Here is an 18129-nt window from a genome sequence, read left to right on the forward strand (position 1 = left end):
TCTCTTAGGCATATGGGAATAGTTTTTATTTTAAGCATTATTTTTTGGCTTTTTCCCCCCTTAAAATTAAATTTTGGGGGTTAGCATACAAAGGAATGGGTATCATTCCAGAATCTTCATGCATATGTGTTATTTCGCGGTGTTTGGTTTGTTCCCCTCCCCCGCTCCCCATCCTGTATCCTCTGCCCCGCCCCCTCTGCCCCGCCCCCTTTCTTCCTCAGTCACTCTTTTGCTTTGATGCCATAGGAATCCCATTAACCTCTCTCTTTCTCCTTCCCTTATCTTCTTTCCCTCTTATGATCTTCCATTTTACACACACACACACACACACACACACACACACACACACACACACGAGAGAAAACACAGACTATGTCTCATTCTGGCTTCTTTTGCTTAACACAATGATCTCCAGTTCTGTGTTTTCCTTCAAATGTTACAACTTCATTTTCATTAGAGCTAAGCAAAATGGGTTGTGTATGTCTCCATATTTTCTTCACTCATTTGTCTTTTTGTCCCTATTTATTTATTTATTTGGAGACAGGGCCTCACTTTGTAGCTCTGGTTGTCCTGGAACTTACTATGTAGACAGGCTCTTCCTTGAACTCACAGAGATTTTCCATTTGTCTTTTGATGGCCATCTAGGCTGGTTCCACTTCTCAGTACTGAGATTAGCTCAGCAATAAACATGGATGTGTGAGCGCCTCTGTGGTATGTTGATTCAGAATCCTCTGGGTAATAACCAATTAAACATGTTTTCAATTTGGTAGATGATCCAGCTGTTAGACATGCCTGCATAATTTTATTTCACAGAGTATTCTGCTCAGTAGATGCTTTATGTTGTTTCTATGGGAATGAAATCAGACTCCATTATAATGAAAATATTTATCACTGGAGCCTCTAGGTTTACTTGGTCATCATTCCTTCCCTCATACAGAGTGCTTATTACATAACAAGCTATAAATCATCTCTTATATGTGGTATAATTGTTATGACTTAACAGCACAATGTAGGTGTCACAAAGCAGGTTTTTTAAAGATGTTTTAACATGTGTAAAAGCAAGCAATGGGGGCCAGAAAAGGTACTTGCTACCAGGCTCTATGAATGGAGTTCCAACCCTAGGATCCACACGAGAGAAGGAGAGGACAGACGTCTACAAATTGTCCTCTGCTACGAGCATTTTTTCCCTCACAAAATAAATATGATGTTGCTGTGAGATGGTCTGTATGTCAAATTGCTCTGATTGGTCAATAAATAAAACACTGATTGGCCAGTGGCCAGGCAGGAAGTATAGGCGGGACTAACAGAGAGGAGAATTGAGAGAACAGGAAGACAGAGGGAGACACTGCCAGCTGCTGCCATGACAAGCAGCATGTGAAGATGCTGGTAAGCCATGAGCCACATGGCAAGATATAGATTTATAGAAATGGATTAATTTAAGGTGTAAGAACTAGATAGCTAGAAGCCTGAGCCATTAGGCCAAACAGTTTAAATAATATAAGCGTCTGTGTGTTTATTTTATAAGTGGGCTGCGGGACTGCCGGGGTTTGGTGGGACCTGGAGAGAAAACTCCAGCTACATGATGTAATAAAACAATTCAAAGCAAGACATCAGGATTATAGGTAACTCATAAAGTGTTTGCCTAGGGTGCACCTGAGCTTGCCCCTGACACCAGCAGCAGCAGCAGCAGCAGCAGCAGCAGCAGCAGCAACAACAACAACAATTGAGAAAGAAAATAAAAGGGAGAAATAAGTTTGCCACAGAAGAACCAGAATAAGCCTCATGATGAACATTGCTGGAGCATCAGTCCTCGAAGTGAGATTGAATGAGAGAGATTTCAAGGAACAGATGAGGAGGCGATGATTCCAAGAACCGGGAGACCTATGCCATGCTACACACAGGAAGCAACTAGTGTGAACTGGATGCTTCCTAGTGATGTATGTTTTGACAACTGTCTTACAAGGTACTACACAGTTTTACTGACACACTGGAACTAAGACCAGCCCAAAGGTAAGTGGGCTAGCCACCAAAGCACTCAGTGTAATCTACAGGGGATCAGACAATCCAATCCTTGGCACAGGCTGTCCTTGCATTGGGCTGGCAGAGTTTCAAGAGCTAACTAGCTTGGCTTACAAGTTGATTAGCATCATTTATGTCATGGCTGCTATTTTAAGCAGTGGAAATGCGGCAATAGATAAGATAAGCTGTACCTTTTTTCTCCTGGGGCCAGCTTTCTAGTACAAAAGATAAACTTGCAAGAGGTAAACACACCGACTCCACGTGAGGAGGCAGAGGCAGAGAGACAGGGGGATAATTGCAAGTTCAAAATCAGCCCCCTCAGCTAGGGCTACATAACGAGACTGGCTCAAACAAACCACCCGACCGACCCCACGGATTTCTGTGACGGAAGCAGTGGGAACATCATCTGGGAACAAATTGTGTGTAAGGCCTTCCTGATGAGCTGAGCAGATGCGACGAAGAAACCAGCAGGCAGAAATCATGAGGGAAAAACCAAAACCCACACCAAGCTGAAAGAAAAGCCAGAGACATGAGTTTGCCAACTGAGTTTTAGTTCATGGATGTAGCACTTTTTTTTCATTCATTTATTGAAAGACACCTTGATTGCTTTCCAACTTATGCATAAAGGTTCCTATACACACTCCTCGTAATCCGGTTATGTGGACATAACTTTCCACCTCGTTAGGTAAGTATCAAGGCGTAATTGGCGGCATCCCACCTTTAATGGACACATGCTGCCTGTCCCACCAGCATTTGGTCTTTTCAGTCTTTTGAATTTTAGCCACATCTCACTGTTTAAAGTTACAATCCTCAGTGACGAGGATGCCGCACACACTCTCAGCAGATGCTTGCTTGCAGTCCGTGTATCTTCTTGGTAAGTGTTGACTACGCTCCTCTGCACATTCTAAAGAATGAGGTTTTCCTAGGTGTGGTTGCACGTTTTAAATCCCAGCACCCAGGAGCCAGAGGCCAATGGATCTCTGTGAGTTCCATGCTAGCTTGGTCTACCTAGTGAATTCCAGGCCACTTGGGACTGAATAGGGAGAATTCTTCATATATATATATATATATATATATATATATATATATATATATATATATGGAGAGAGGAGAGAGAGAGAGAGAGAGAGAGAGGGAGGAATGGGTTTGTTTTCTATGAAGTTTGCTGGGAATCTGAGAACTGCATCTGTGACCTGACATGTGCTAGGCAAGTGCTCCATCATCACTGTGGCCCATTTCCAGCCCTCTATGGAGTTTTAAGACGACACAGTGTATTTGGGGACAAGTATCTTATTAGATATACGTTTTATACATATTTTCTCGTAGTCTGAGACTTACCTTTTCACTGTCTTAATGAGATTTTTAGAGTAAAAGTTTTCAGTTGTTATGGAGTACAACATAACAATATTTCATGAATTGTGCTTTTGAGTAATAGGTTTTTTTTTTTCATGGATTCTGATTTTGATTTCTTACATCTAAAATGTCATGGTCAATCCCAAACATAGCTAGATTTTCTGCTCTTTTACTTTCTAAGAGCACACACAGACACCATACACAGACATGTACACACATGAATGCACACACACAGACCTGTGCTCACACATGTGCACACACATATATGCACATAGATAGGCACGTACACAGACATGTATACATACACACAGACATGTGCAAACACACTTATATTCTGTAGTGCTGGGGATCAACCCAAGGCCTCACACAATCTATTACAAATCTTGTCTTATGTGTCCTCTTTAGATCTATGATCCAGTCAGTTAATTTTTGTGAGGGTTGTTAAGTCTGTATCTAGATTCCTTTGTACAGGGACGAGCCCAGTTGTCCATCACTGGCTGCTGGAGAGATGACCTTTTCTTTGTTAAGCACCTTGGCTCTTTGTCTGTCTTTAGGTAACTGAACCACACAGTCTGTTTCTCCACTCTGATTTCATTTCTCTATCCGTTTAACAATACCACACTCTCAGTTACTATTACCGTACAGGAAATCTTGCAGCTGTGTACTGTCTGTCTTTTAACTTTTCAAAAAAAAAAATGTTCTTTTGGCTCTTGGTCTCCTGTCTTTGCATCTAGCTGGGCAATTGTTTTAGTTTTAAAAAAGATTTATTTTTAATTGTGTGTATTTGTATACTTCTGTGCCCGTGACTGCAGCGCCCATGGAGGCCAGAAGAGGGATTTCAATCTCCTGGATCTGCAGTTGTGAGCCATCTGCTGTGGGTGCCCGGACCTGAACTTAAGTCCTCTGTGGAGGTCCTCCACAAGAGCAGCGTGGGCTCTTAACCTGAGCCTTCTTTCCAGCCCTGGCAATTAGTTTCTTGATATTCATAAAATAACTTATTGAGATTTTGATAGGAAGTGCATTGTATCTCTAGATGTAAGTCAGTAAGAATTGGTCTTTGGCTGGGTGTGGTGGTGTAAGCCTTTAATTCCGGCACTCAGGAGGCAGAGGCAGGAAGATCTCTGTGAGTTCCAGCCCAGCTTGATCTCAAAAGAATTGGTATTGTTTGCTTTTTTTTGAAATCGGTTCTCATATAGCCCGTGTAGCTGAGGCTGACTTTGAATTCCTGATCCCTCTGCACCTCCTCCCAAACCTGGGATTACAGGCATGTGTGCCAGAATTTTAAAATATTTTTTAAAGTTTTATTTTTAATTGTTAAATTGTTGATAATTGTTTTAGTTATAAAGATTTTCCATATAATTCTTAAAATGTCATGGTTTAATAAAACAACCAAGAGTTACTACTTAAAACATGGACTATTAGTGTGTTCGTTTTTTTTATCAGCTAAATGGAATGCGTAATCTAGTGTTTCCTGTAATACTTTTCCCCTTTTCACAGGAGAGCGTGTGTGCGTGCGTGCGTGCGTGCGTGCGTGCGTGTGTGTGTGTGTGTGTGTGTGTGAAACAGGATACTGAAAACAGGGCCTTTCATAGTGATTTTTAAAACAACATATCTGGCTGGGCGGCCCTGGCGCAACGCCTTTAATCCCAGCACTCGGGAGGCAGAGACAGGCAGGTTTCTGTGAATTCGAGGCCAGCCTGGTCTACAGATCGAGATCCAGGACAGGCACCAAAACTACACAGAGAGAAACCCTGTCTCGAAAACAAAACCAAAACCAAAAACAAAACCAAAAACAAAACCAAACAACAAAACAAAACAAACAACCCACCCCCTAAAAAAAACCAACAACATACCTGTCTGGAAAATGTTCAATAAATTGATTATGTTGCAAAAATGCAAAAGTGGATTTCCTTTTAGGAAGTTTATCATTATCTCTGACGCATTTGTTTTGTGACTTACAAAGGTAAGTAGGCTCATTCAGAACAATGAGAACATAAATGTATCCTAGTAGGTAATAAAACATTTTGACCATTCACGAACAAATGTGTTCACTTTGTTCTCAGCCCCAGGGAAGCCAGAAGCCTGGGTGAAACTCGCCTCCATTGTTTCTGTCATAAAAGGAAACTGGGAAGTGCAGACCAAATAGTTGTAGATGATGCGGTTTCCGACTATGACATTCCTCTAACAGGCAGAGAGGAGTTTCCAACAGACACTAGAGGTTTCACGTAGCCCCGCCCAGTCCCAGGGCCCACTGTGACTTACCCCCACAGTAGTCTATTTTTCTTTCCATCTCTCTCCCAGTCTCTACCTTGTTTTTACAGGCAGTGAGTAATTCTCAACAAGGTCAAGTATCTGACCCTTAAAATGAGTGTTGCAGTTGTCTTACCCTATTTGATGGTTAAGTAGCCCTGGCAGACCTGGAACTCACTATGTAGCTCAGGCTGGCTTAGAACTCGTGGCAATCCTCCTGCCTTAGCCTTCTGGGAGCTAGGATAACAGGTGTACGTCATCACACCACCATCGTCGGTTTACTCTTATTTTACTTAAAGCTATCCTAAATACTGTGATCTCTATGTACCGCCAGGGAATTTGGTTGCTAAACCTACCATGTGGGTTTCGTGTACACAGCTTCAGGAATAAGACGAGCAAATTAATCCAGCTTGGCCGGATTGTGGCCAACCTCACAGCCTAAATTTAGGGTTATTTCAGGACATGCCTTCTGCACCCCCTAAAAACCTCAGCCCTAAGTAAGGCCAGAGCCCAGGACCCTATTGATCTAGAAAAGTGTCGCTCTATTAACGCCGGACAGGGCTGGGTACTGCTCCACAGGGCATCAGCAGAGTTCGGCAGGGCTCGGCAAAGCTCGACAGAACTCCGGCAGGGCTCGGCTGAGTTCGGCAGGACCCCGGGAGGGCTCGGGCAAGGCTCGTTAGAGCTCCGGCAGGGCTCGGCAGAGTTCGGCAAGGCTCGTTAGCGCTCCGGCAGGGCTCGGCAACATTCGGGCTCCTTCGGGTGCAGAAGCCCAGCCTGCCCCACAGTAGCGGAGCGCCTGGCAGTGCGCGCTCCCCGAGACCCCAATCCCCGAGAGCCCCGCGGCCCGCCCATTGTGCCGCGGGGTTCGCCACCCCGCCGGCCGCCTGACGCAGCCGAGGCTCCGCCCCCCGGCGTGACGCCAGCGTCAGGCCAGTCCCGGCATGCTCCGCGGCTGCCCGCGGTCGAGAGCACTGAGGCATCTTCCCGAGAGCGGCCGATCGTCCGCGTCGCTGCACTGCGCACCGGTGCCGTCCGCCCCGTCGCCCCCGCCGCCCGCCCGTGCGTCCGAGCGGCCGCAGCCCTCCGCCGAGGGCGCCCCGGGACGGAAGGGTCCAGCAGCCTGCCGGCGCCCGCCGCGCTCGTGGTCGCCGTCGCCGTGGTCGTCGTGGTCGTGTCCGCCGTCGCCTGGGCCATGGCCAACTACATCCACGTCCCGCTCGGCTCGCCCGAGGTGCCGAAGCTCGACGTGACGGTGCAGGACCAGGAGGAGCAGCGCTGCCGCGACGGCGCCCTGAGCCTGCTGCGGCACCTGCGGCCGCACTGGGACCCCCGCGAGGTGACCCTGCAGGTGAGGCCGGGCGGGTACCGCGTTTCCTTCCCGAAGCCGCGGCCGCGTCAGCGACGCCGGCCCGGGGGATGGCTGCCCCTGCCCTTGTCATGAGGGTTCCTTCCTCTCCTCCTCCCCAGACCCCGCTGCCCAGCCGCCTCCTGCGGTCCTCACGGCGCTGCCCTCCCTCCCCTGCGCTTCCCTCCCATCCCTGCCTTATCCAGCCTGGGATCTTCCCGCATCCTCCGAGCCGAGGGAGAACTCCGTTCCAAAGCGGAGTGACCGTGGACCTGCTGCCCACACCAAGGATGCTAGGGAACGCTGTTCTTTCTGTCCGTTTATTTGAAGGCTTGAGCTGGTGTTTCTAAATTTGTAAAGTCTTAGTAAAATTAATGCCTTAGGTTAGAGTGACCTGGGGATATTTTCGTGAGCCAGTGCATTTAAAGACAAAAATTCTCAGGAGAAAAACCCCGAAAAATCTAGGATTAAAACAACAACAAAACACTTGTAAGTTATGATTCCTCATACCCAGAATTTATTTGATGTGATTTGGTTTTAATTATTTGCAGTACACTTCTTTAGGAATTACCAAGATGAACTTCCTTTTTTTTTTTTGCAAACAGAAAACCAAATTAGCATTTTTTTTTTTTTTAAACGGCTGGGGCTTGTTTTAGATTTGAGCAATAATGGGGGAACATTTATTTGGATTATTCAAGTCATCTTTATTTTGATGACTCCAGTAAGTTGTGGGGTTTATACAAGGTTTATTAATTTAATTTTTTTGTTGAATTATTTTTAGTATATTTAAAACATGAGCAGTATCTAGGGTTCAGAGCAGTTCCTGACACTTGGGACTTTCATGAGTTTTAGTTTTGGTTCTTGCTAGAACGGTTCTGAGCAGATTAAAGGGACCCATATGGTGTGGGGAAGAAACTTGTTAGACAAAAGACTTGGAATTTTAAGGCATGCTTGTTAGCTAAGTATAGAGGAACCAGTGGATTCAGAATGATTTTTATATATAACTTGGAAAACTATTACATTTCCTTCAAGGAAGTGCTTTTCAAACGGAAACATGTTTTTTGCAGTGCGGGAATGCAGAGGCTGCTTGAGTTGTAGGCAGATGCCACTGAGCTGGTCTGTAGCCCTCATGTTACACTGTTATAGTTCGTAGTCACTGGTTTGAGAGGGTTTTAAAAGTTAATGAAATTTATTTCTGGAAAATACTTTACTAATTAAAAGCAGTGCTGCTTCCTGGTGAACCGCAGTGCTGGCAACTGTTATTTTAAAGCATGACTTTTAAAGTTTGAGCCTTGGAAGCTTGGAATTTCCTTTGATTTACTTGTGTGTAGAATAGTGCTAATAGCTACTGGATGGAGTTCTGTGTGCCGGATTGAGCTATATTCTTTTAAATCGTTGCCTAGGAAACCATATTGGTAGGTGCCACCTCTTAGTTTATGTGAAGTTTAGTGAAGGAAAGCCAGGGTACATGTAAAAAAAAAAAAAAAAAAGGGTGGGGGGAGACATAAAACTATTTTGGTTGTTGTACAGGAAATCAGGTAAAATCATGAATTTTATGTAGCAATTTTTTTTTTTTTTTTTGAGACAAGGTGGCTAGATTGTTCATTCAACTGGCAATCCTGATTCCGGCTCCCATTGTCATGAGATGTAGGTTTTGCCACTATTACTGGCCTATGTTGTGACTATTAACTGTAACCTTTGGGTTCATAATATGAACATGTAACCTGTATATTTGAAAGTGATGACATCACTCACTTCTCTCTAGAGTTGATAATTAGAAATTCATTTCCTCCTGTGCAAGCAGAACTCATGGATCAGAAGCTGAGCCATTAGTAAGCCAAGGTTATGGTTATTTATTTACCTCCCAGCTCAATAGAGTGGACTTTACACATACTAGGGCATTATAAACTAATGATGCGTTGGGGCTCTGTTTAGTAATTCTGTTTTTGTTGTTGTTGTTTCCGTCTGGTCTGGAACTGGCCCTGTAGACCAGGCTGGCCTTGGCCTCCTGAGTGTTGGGCTTAAAGGTTTTTGTCACTACAGCCTGCCTGTATTTCTTAATGGTTATAGTTCTTTTTGAAATTTTATGTCCCTTGCACTGTAAAGATAATAATCCTACCTCATTTCAGAAAGGGAAGCATGTATCCTGTAGCCAAAAAAATCTAATTTCAGGTCAGCTGGAATCAATAATAGCATTTTTTTGGTATGTTCCCCCCTCTCCTTTTTGTGTGTGCTTCTGGGAATGGAAGCTGGAGCCTAGTACATACTACATAAGCTTTCTACCGCTGGCCTATGCCCCCAAGTCCTCACCTGTTGTTTTTTTTTTTTTCTTTTTTTTTTTTTTTTCCCCAAACTAACATTTTTCTTGGCTGCATGTAGTGGAGACGGGATCAGGAGTTCAAGGTTGTTCCTAAGGCTTTACATTAGGAAGGCGTTCCAGGCCAGCATGAGCTACTTGAGACTCTGTCTTAGTACAACCCCCCCCCCCAAAAAAAAAGCATACTAAAAATATTCTCTAAATATATTTTAGAAGCTTTTTTTTTTTTTACAAGCCTTATCTTTCCTGGGAGTTACTCCTATAATAGCAACATGTAGAATATGAAAACATGTAGAAACAGGCCAAGACCCAAGAAGAGTTAGATGTGGTCCAAGTGATAGAGTTAGTCTTCACTTGGAACTCACTGGGTTTTAGATGCAGCTGTCCTCATTAGAAGTAAAAACACACTATAAGGAGGGCTTTCATGAGTTTTGGGGAGTTAGATTTCTGCATAGGTAGAGTAGTTCTGAGACAGCACCAGCTAAATACTTTCTGTTTCTTACTGTCTTGTTCTAAAAAGCCCTTCCCCCTGCATTCTCCAAGTGTCCTGTGAGGGTATTATAGTGAAACTGAGCCTGTGTGTAGGTGACAGATCTGGAGGGACTTATCTTAGGAATTACTGCTCCTTGACCTAGAAAGGTTATGTGTATGTGTGATGATTGAGGCAGGGAAGCCATGCCTGTGCAAGATTGATTTCTTAAAAAACTGCCATGGTTCAGAAGAAGACTGCTCTGAGCTCTCCTGATCACATTTGCATTTCCTTCCACATAGCCACAGTTTTAGAAAAAGGCAGGAACTCCTTTTGTTATGCAGCATCTCCCTCATTTGACTGTGGCCTTTTGATGCATCTGCATTTTGGGGGATAGTTATTTGCAAAGGATCAGAGACTTAATTGTTTTTTCTTTCTGTTGTTATTTTCTTAGATCTTCCTGCCTCAGCCTTACAAATTGACAAGTTACCATGCCCAGCCAGTTTTTTTTTCCCCTTTGAAAAAGCTGGCTTAGTGTCTTGAATGTTCCACTGGGTTACTTTAGGGCTTCCTGAGAGCAGTGTTTGAGCAACTGTAAGTTCTTCCCTAGCTTGTAGCTAACGATATACCAGCAAAGGCTTGATAGGCTAGGGAGACCATCTTAGTTACAGAAGTTGTAAAATGAACATCTCTTCCCCAGCACTTGGAGACAGAGAGAGGGGATTCCTGGAGCAAGCAGGCTCATCCAGCTCAGGGTTCAGTTCAGAGGGATCCTGGTTTAATGAATACAGTGGAGCTTGATTGAAGTAGAGACACCTGATGCCAGTTCCGGGCTTCCATACACGCTTGTGTCTTGCTGCACATGTTTCTACCCTCACACACGTGTGAGCTCATACATAATGTAGTTGTGGTGGACACACACCTAACCACCCTCCTAACATCTGTCTGCTATAGCATCTCAGGAAACTTGCTTGGGAATTGTTTCCTCTAGGAGCTGGCTGTTGTGAAGATGGAGAACATGGGGTTTGTGTCTGTGCCCTGCACCCTATTAGCTTGTTTCACTGATCAAGTTTTGTTCTTTTTCTTTTTGAGACAGTCTCATTCAATTGCCCAGGCTAGACAGGAACTTACAAGGCAGTCCTTCAACCTCTGAAATGTTGGTATTACAGGTATGAGTTACAAAACCTGCCTTCTGGCCAGCTTTTTTAACCTTTCTAAGCTTTATTATCCTTAGCTGTAAAATGGATCCAATAAACAATTCCTTTACCCCTGAGGCTTGTGAGGGTAAAATAAATGCTAGCTCATGATAATTACGCTGCTGAGCACAGGCTGTATAGGGCCTAAATCAAAAACATCTGCTCTTTGAAATTCCCAGCCAGAGACAAATCAGAATATGTATGTGATGTTTTTGAATGACTATTCAAATGGTTTCACATGCAAAGATGACACAAGAACACAAGGAACACAAGAACACAGGTCTGTGCCTCCCTGTGCTGCTGAGCTCAGTGTGTTTACTGTCAGCTTTTCCATTAAGCTGCACCCCCAGCCTTGTCCATATTTCTCTATGTGTTTGAAATCTCTGACTTTGAAGCATTATGGTTTTATTGTGGTTTTCCATTTACACATTTTTTTTTTTAACCTTGCTCATTTTTCTGCCTTTACTCAAGTTCAGTTGTTTGGTTCCTATTTGTCCGTCCATACCCCGCCCCCACTCCACACACACCCCCCCCCCCCCCTGTTTTTTTTGAGACAGGGTTTCTCTGTCTTAACAGTTCTGGCTGTTCTGGAATTCAACTTTGTAGACCAGGCTGGCCTTGAACTCACAGAGATCTGCTTGCCTCTGCCTCCCGAGTCCTGGGATTAAAGGTATCTACTACCACCACCTAGCTTCGTATTCTGTTTTTGATATCTTAGAAAAATAATGTACAAGGGTGGGAGAGATAGATGCAGTTGATTTGTTTTTTAAAAACTATCCATGCATTTTTGATGTAATGATTTAACTGTGGTTAGGGGACTTAATTACTAGTTACTTCTCAGATACTAACACCTGTGATCTGGCTCAAGCAAACCGTGTCCTCTCCTTGGGTCATCACTGTTGTGGTGGAAAGAGGATGATGTTGTAATCTTTGGCAAGTATTTTAATCTGTATAAAATGAATTGTTTGGAGAGGTGGTACATGCCTGTGATCCCAGCATATAGGAGCTCTAGGTGGTAGGATTTTGATTTCTGTGTCAGTTTGGATTACAGGGTAAGACCCAGCCCCAAAAACCTAAAAGAAACCCAAAAATGAAAACAACAAAACACAACATAAGAGGTACTGTGTATCTTAGAAAGCACTCAGGAAAGTGAATACAAAATTCTAAAAATAAGTGTGTTTCAGTATGGTATTTCCTATCTCATCTCCCACTCCCTTCATTGGTAAATGGGAGATTGAACAGAAGGAATCATGTTTCAGGGATCGGTATGTAGCTTGGTAGTAGAGTACTTGCCTAGTGTGTGCTGCCTAGGGGTCAGTCCCAGTACCACAAAAGGATTAAAGACCTAAGTTCCTAAAATTCAGTAATTGATAGTGTACTTTTAAACTAAAGATAATGTTAAGTTTTAGCTGGGCTCCTTTGTGCTGTGAGCTGGAGTACAAGGCAGGCCCAGGAGAATTGGGAAGACGCTTCATAGATGTGGGGGAACCCAATCTCAGCCTTTGTGGGGTGTGTGTATGTGGGGTGCCAGGCATTGGAGATTGAACCCGTGGTCTTGTGCATACTAGGCAAACACTGTGCTTTGAGCTATCCTTAACCCCTGAGCTAAGCTTTGAAGGAAAGATGTGATTCTAGGCAAGCAAGAAGTATTTCACAAGGACAGTTAAGGTAGGCCCTAAGTAGTTTGGGCAGAGTAGAGGAAGCGGAAGTTTTTCTGAAAGGAGAGGTGGGCACTTAGGATCTGTGCCTCACTAGGCACACCAGAAAATTACTGAATGTCTCTAGCAGATGAGTTCTACCCTCTTCTTTGTTGTTAAGAGAAGTGTCACATTACAGTGCAGAAAAACATTGGTTGAGAAAAATTTGTATGGCTTTAAAGTAAAATACCAGAGAGGGGTGTGCCTTGGATTACCTATGTCCGGAGTAGCATGCATACTTGTGTGCATATGCGAAGTATGCATCACCGGACTGGGAAGTTACTCTGCCCAACACTTGAGAACTTCAGCTTAGTAGAAAACTATTTGTGTGCCGGTAGGTTATTCCTTCTCAAGTCTTTGAAAAGCATCATATTTCTCCACCCTGGTGGAGGTGCCCCTCCTCGGATCACATGCTACCATTAGAGGCTTCAGGGCACTGTAATCCCAAAGTCTTCCTCCTACCACACATGGTTGTGATGGATTGTATCTAAGAGTTGTCAAACTTCGGGAGTATGACCCTGAGTAGTTTATTTTAGGCCTATTTAAGCACAGGACAATTTGGTGAAAACTCTCCTGGTGATAATTAACTCAATCCCATGTGCACAATAAAGCACAAAGTAAGCCAAATAAAGATCAGACATGACTTTATCCAGATTCCTTGTAAACTACATATGATACATCCATAGAGATAGGCTCTATAGATTGATACATGTGACAACTATAAAGATGGGCTCTGTAGATTGACCACATGTGACACCTATAAAGATGTGTTCTGTAGATTGACTGAGAAAAACAAGTTTACAGTGATGGACTGGGGGAGGATCCGGTGTGGTCTCCTGCTGTACCAATAGCACCAAGGTCACTAGGCTGTTAACCACAGCAGGCCAGCCTTCTGGGTAGATAACAGGTTATGCATCCCTTCCTTTGAAGGAACAACCCTTCGTGTTTCACATTCCAGGTTCCCCAAGTGCTTACCTGTGAGCACAAGGACCTCTGTGCCCCCTACACACTGAGGCTGCAGGATAAATGTGACTTGGGGAATAAGTGATTACCGTGGATGGATTTGGGGTCCTATGACTATCATACACTGATAGAATATTGAGTAGATACTGTGGCTGAGACAAATTTAATTTTATTTATGTGTGCATGTTTCTGTGTGCATATGGCATGTGTATACAGGTACCTGGGAAGGGCAGAAGACGGTGTTGCATCCCTGGAGCTGTGTGGGTTCTGGGAACCAAAATGTTGTTCAGTGGAAGAGCAGCTTTTAACCGCTGAGCTGTCTCCAGTCCTGACAGCTACAGTTTGCAAATTTTAAGGGCTGGTGAGATGACTCAGCTGGTAAAGAAGGCACTTGCTTGCTGCCAAGCCTCATGAACTGAGTTCAGTCCCAGAATCCATGCGGCTGGAAGGGGAGGACTGCTGAGTCCTGCACACACACAGACAGATAATTAGAAAAATGGTTTTTGAAAAAAAATGAGTTACAGGAAGGTAGATAAGAGCAGTCGGATAGATGGCTCCGCTGTTAGGAGCACATGTTTTTTTTGTTTTGCTTTTTTTCAGAGGTCCTGTGTTTGGTTCCCAGCACCCACACTGCACCTCACAGCTGTCTGTAACTCTAATCTCAGAGGATCTGAAACTTGTCTTCTGGCCTCGTGTGCACAAGGTACACATGTGCACAGACAGTCACAGCAGGCAAAACACCGGTACAAGTCAATACATTTTTTAAAATGAAGACAAGATAGTATAAGATCGGGGCTGGGAAGATGGCTCAGCAGGTAAGATGGCTAACAACCTTGCTGTATAAGTGTGAGGCCTGGGGTTTTGACCTCCAGTGCCGGTAGAAATGTTGAGTGCACATGTAGGCCTGCTTGTGCTCCCAGCAATCGGAAGGTTGAGATGGATTCCTGGGATAAGCTAGCCAGCTAGACTACCTGTATGGGCTAGCTCTTGGTTCAGTTGAGAGACGCCGCCTCAGTGAATTAAGAGGGGGAGTGGTTGAGGAAGACGATCAGTCTCCATGTGTTCCTGCATATGTGTGAACACACACACATGCAACAAAAGAAGGTGCATCTGAAAACTTCATATTTTAGGTATTTTGCCCTGAGAGGCTTGTTTTATATTCACATTAAAGTATGTACTTCATCAGGTAGTGTCTTTGTGTATATGTCATTGAAAGTAAGCTTAGCACATGGCCATGCTTACCTATAGGGTTAAACTCGGGGATGGGAGGGGGGGGAGGTTGCTTGAGTTCAGGAGTCCAAGGCTTGCCTATGCCACACAGCAAGATTCTTTCTCAAAAATAAGTTTGAGAAAAATTCATGAAACAAATTTACTTGTGTAGTCCCAGACTCTGGGCAAGTGATAAAATATTTCCATCAATTTAGACTTCCTCTGTTTCCTCCCTCCAGTGGTGTCCACGGTAGCAGCACTTCCTCTTTCTCCTCCCTTCTTCCGGAAAATGGACTGTGTTGGATTAGTCCTTTTTCACAAGTGAAGCTCTTAGAGAAAATAGTAAGCCCAATGTATATCATTTTATAAGAGTCTGCATAAATACGTCATCTCACTAAAGAGACCCAGTGTTAAACCATGAGAGTAGGGGAAGGAGGCCTACTTCCTGCTGCATTCCTACACCATTAATTTTTCTTTGCTGGTTTTTGTGTGTGTGTGTGTGTGTGTGTGTGTGTGTGTGTGTGTGTGTGTATGTGGTCTACTCAAACATTTTACAGAGTTAAACTCTATACTAATATATACAATTTCATATTAAAAAACAAAAAAAGAAAAACCCTCTGGGCGGTGGTGTCAGGTCTTTATTTAATCCCAGCACTTTGGAAGCAGAGGCAGGTGGATCTCTGAGTTCGAGGCCAGCCTGGTCTATAGAGTGAGTTTTAGGACAGCCAGGGCTGTTACACAGAGAAACCCTGTCTTCAGAAACAAAAAATAAAACAACAATAAGAAAAAACTTTCAATGACATTGAATTTATTGTATGAGGGGAAGGGAAGAATATCAGTTCTTTCCTGCTATCATGTGGTTCCTGGGGATTGAATTTAGGTCCTCAGGCTTGGCAGCAAGTACCTTTACCCACTGAGTAATCTTGTCATTCCCTTGGCCTTTTCACCAGCTTTTCATAAGAATTTACTCATGTGTGACAGCTGCAAACCTTTTTTTTCCCCCTTGAGACAGGGTTTTTCTGTGTTGTTTTGGTGCCTGTCCTGGATCTCGCTCTATAAACCAGGCTAGCCTCGAACTCACAGAGATCTGCCTGGCTCTGCCTCCCGAGTGCTGGGATTAAAGGAGTGCGCCACCACTGTCCGACTCAGCTGCAAACATTTGATCATGTAAAAAACATGTGATTTGCCAAGTGTGGTTGGTGCATGCCTTTAATCCCAACACTTTGGAGGCAGAGGCTGTGAGTCTTAGGCCAGCCTGGTCTACATAGTGAGTTCTAGGACAACCTGGGCTATGTAGAGAGACCCTTTCTCAAAAAATGGGGGTGCGGTGGGGTGGGTGACTAAGTGTGTAGTTTACTTTATGTTTTCTTGTGACGGGTCTTATGTAGCCCAGACTGCCCTTGAACGTAAGATTCCCTTGCCTCTTCTCCCTCCCAAATGCTGGGATCACAAGCATTTGATCCATGGTTTGTCCTTTCATTTATTTATTTTTCCTTTAATGTCGTTGAAGCTGTTTCAGTTTTTTGGCAGTTAAAACAGTATTCTAGCAGACTACTTAGATGTGTATTTTTGTGATTTGGATGAATTTTCTGAGTATTTCCATAGGATAAGTTCTTACTGGAATGGGAAAGATGATAAACTATGTGTTGGGGATCTCTGGATCCCTTGTTGAAGTAGCTTATGTGATAATTGGCAGGTCTGTAGTTCCTAAGATGGCAGCATGAAACTCAGGTGTGGGTTGGTAGTGCAGTCTCAAAGCAGAATTTCTTTAGGAATGTTGTTTTTTGTTTTTATGGCCCTTCAGCTGATTAGATGAGATCCACCCATGTTACATAGAATAGTAAGTCAACTAATTGTGTGTGTTCCCCCCATGAACAGAGCATTTTCACAGTGGCACTTAAAAGATGGGTGGCGTTTGATCACTCTGCCAAGATGTGGGCCATAGTAAACAACTGAATTTTTGATTCTTATGAAGCCCGGCTGATACCTGTGTACACAGCTCAGCTACTTCACCTAGACAGGGTGTTCCATATTGTGTGCACAGAAGAAGCAGCACAGGTAGGTCCCTTTCCAAAATCTGGCCAATCCTATTCATTTTACCGGCTCGAAGTTCCTGATATTGCATGATATTGTAGCATGCTGGCGTGTCACAGCTGTCAAAGATTTCAGTAGTGAGTTTTGGATTCCCCGTTATCCCAGCCATAACTGACTTGTAAACTATGAAAAATGTCCTGACATATATATGTGTATGTTATACACATCCATGTATATATATGGAAATGATCTTACTCTGTAGTTCAGGCTTGCCTATAGCTCACTGTGTAGCTTAGGCTGGCCTCAGACTTGTATCACTTCCCTTGTCCCAGCTGATTTAGAGAGAGGCAGCTCCTTTACCCTTGGTTGCCTGTTCTCTAGTGACACGCCTCCCTCCCAGATGTAGTAGTCTTAATAGCAGGAAGCTGTCAGCCAAGTGCAGTTTATCTCCATAGTGATGGTTCTGAGATTAGCAGCCCCAGATTATGTTTGGCTAAGTCCCCATCCATTCCTGCTTTGCCTTTGGTGTCCATTCCTAGTCAGCCTTTGTCGTTTTTCTTAGTTGTATGGCTAACAGCCAGGGAGTCGAGCACTTTGTCAGTGCTGTGAACATTTTGTAGATGCAATGACCCAACTCTTGTGGAGTTGGTCCTGTCACTGCCGGATTCTGCTCACCTTGAAATCAGTTAGCAGTGTTCCGACAGGACAGCCTCGGTGCTCAGGATCAGTGCTCTCTGCCCCTGTTTTCCCAGGTAAGGGCTGGGCTTGTGTTGCTGACCTAGACATTTGACTCATAGCCGCAGGGTTCCATGGGTTCCATTACTCTCTGGTTTAGATAAATAGGACAGCTTTACCAATGACATGGTTTTCTCTTCATACAAATTGATCATTTCCAAGGTTGTGTTAAGAATCACAAACCACTGAAATAGTGAAAAATTTCTGCCCTTCAGGAACGAAGCTTTTCTCCTTTCATGCATCCTCTCTGATTTTTGTGGGGATCTTCCAGGGTTCCTCAGATGTGTAAAGATCTTGCATGTAACTAACCTGTGGACTTCCTCTCCTACTTTTAACTGACTTAGGTTACTCATGTCTAGTACAGTGTAATGCTGTCATGTGCAGGGAATGATGCCCTACAAAGTCTATTGAGTGTGGGTGTGGTTTCTTTTCTTAAGATATTTTTGATCTAAGGTTGTTTGAGGCCACAGATATGTAACTCATAGATGCAGACTGCTCTATCTCTGTGTGTAAATTATATACAAATACATAATGTTTGT

The 18129-nt window shown here is 43.9% G+C and overlaps 1 protein-coding gene across 1 annotated transcript in view; it reads left to right on the forward strand.

The window, feature by feature from the left end:
• Positions 1–6593: 6593 nt before the first annotated feature.
• Etnk1 (ethanolamine kinase 1) overlaps positions 6594–18129 on the forward strand; it is a 44850-nt gene continuing 33314 nt past the window's right edge. Inside the window, exon 1 of the mRNA XM_059258772.1 lies at positions 6594–6973. Coding sequence (XP_059114755.1) covers positions 6818–6973 — 156 coding nt within the window. The 5' untranslated portion in view covers positions 6594–6817. The remainder of the gene's footprint in view (positions 6974–18129) is intronic.

The sequence above is a fragment of the Peromyscus eremicus genome, chromosome 3 (genome assembly GCF_949786415.1).
Source record: "Peromyscus eremicus chromosome 3, PerEre_H2_v1, whole genome shotgun sequence".
In the NCBI taxonomy this organism is placed as follows: domain Eukaryota; kingdom Metazoa; phylum Chordata; class Mammalia; order Rodentia; family Cricetidae; genus Peromyscus; species Peromyscus eremicus.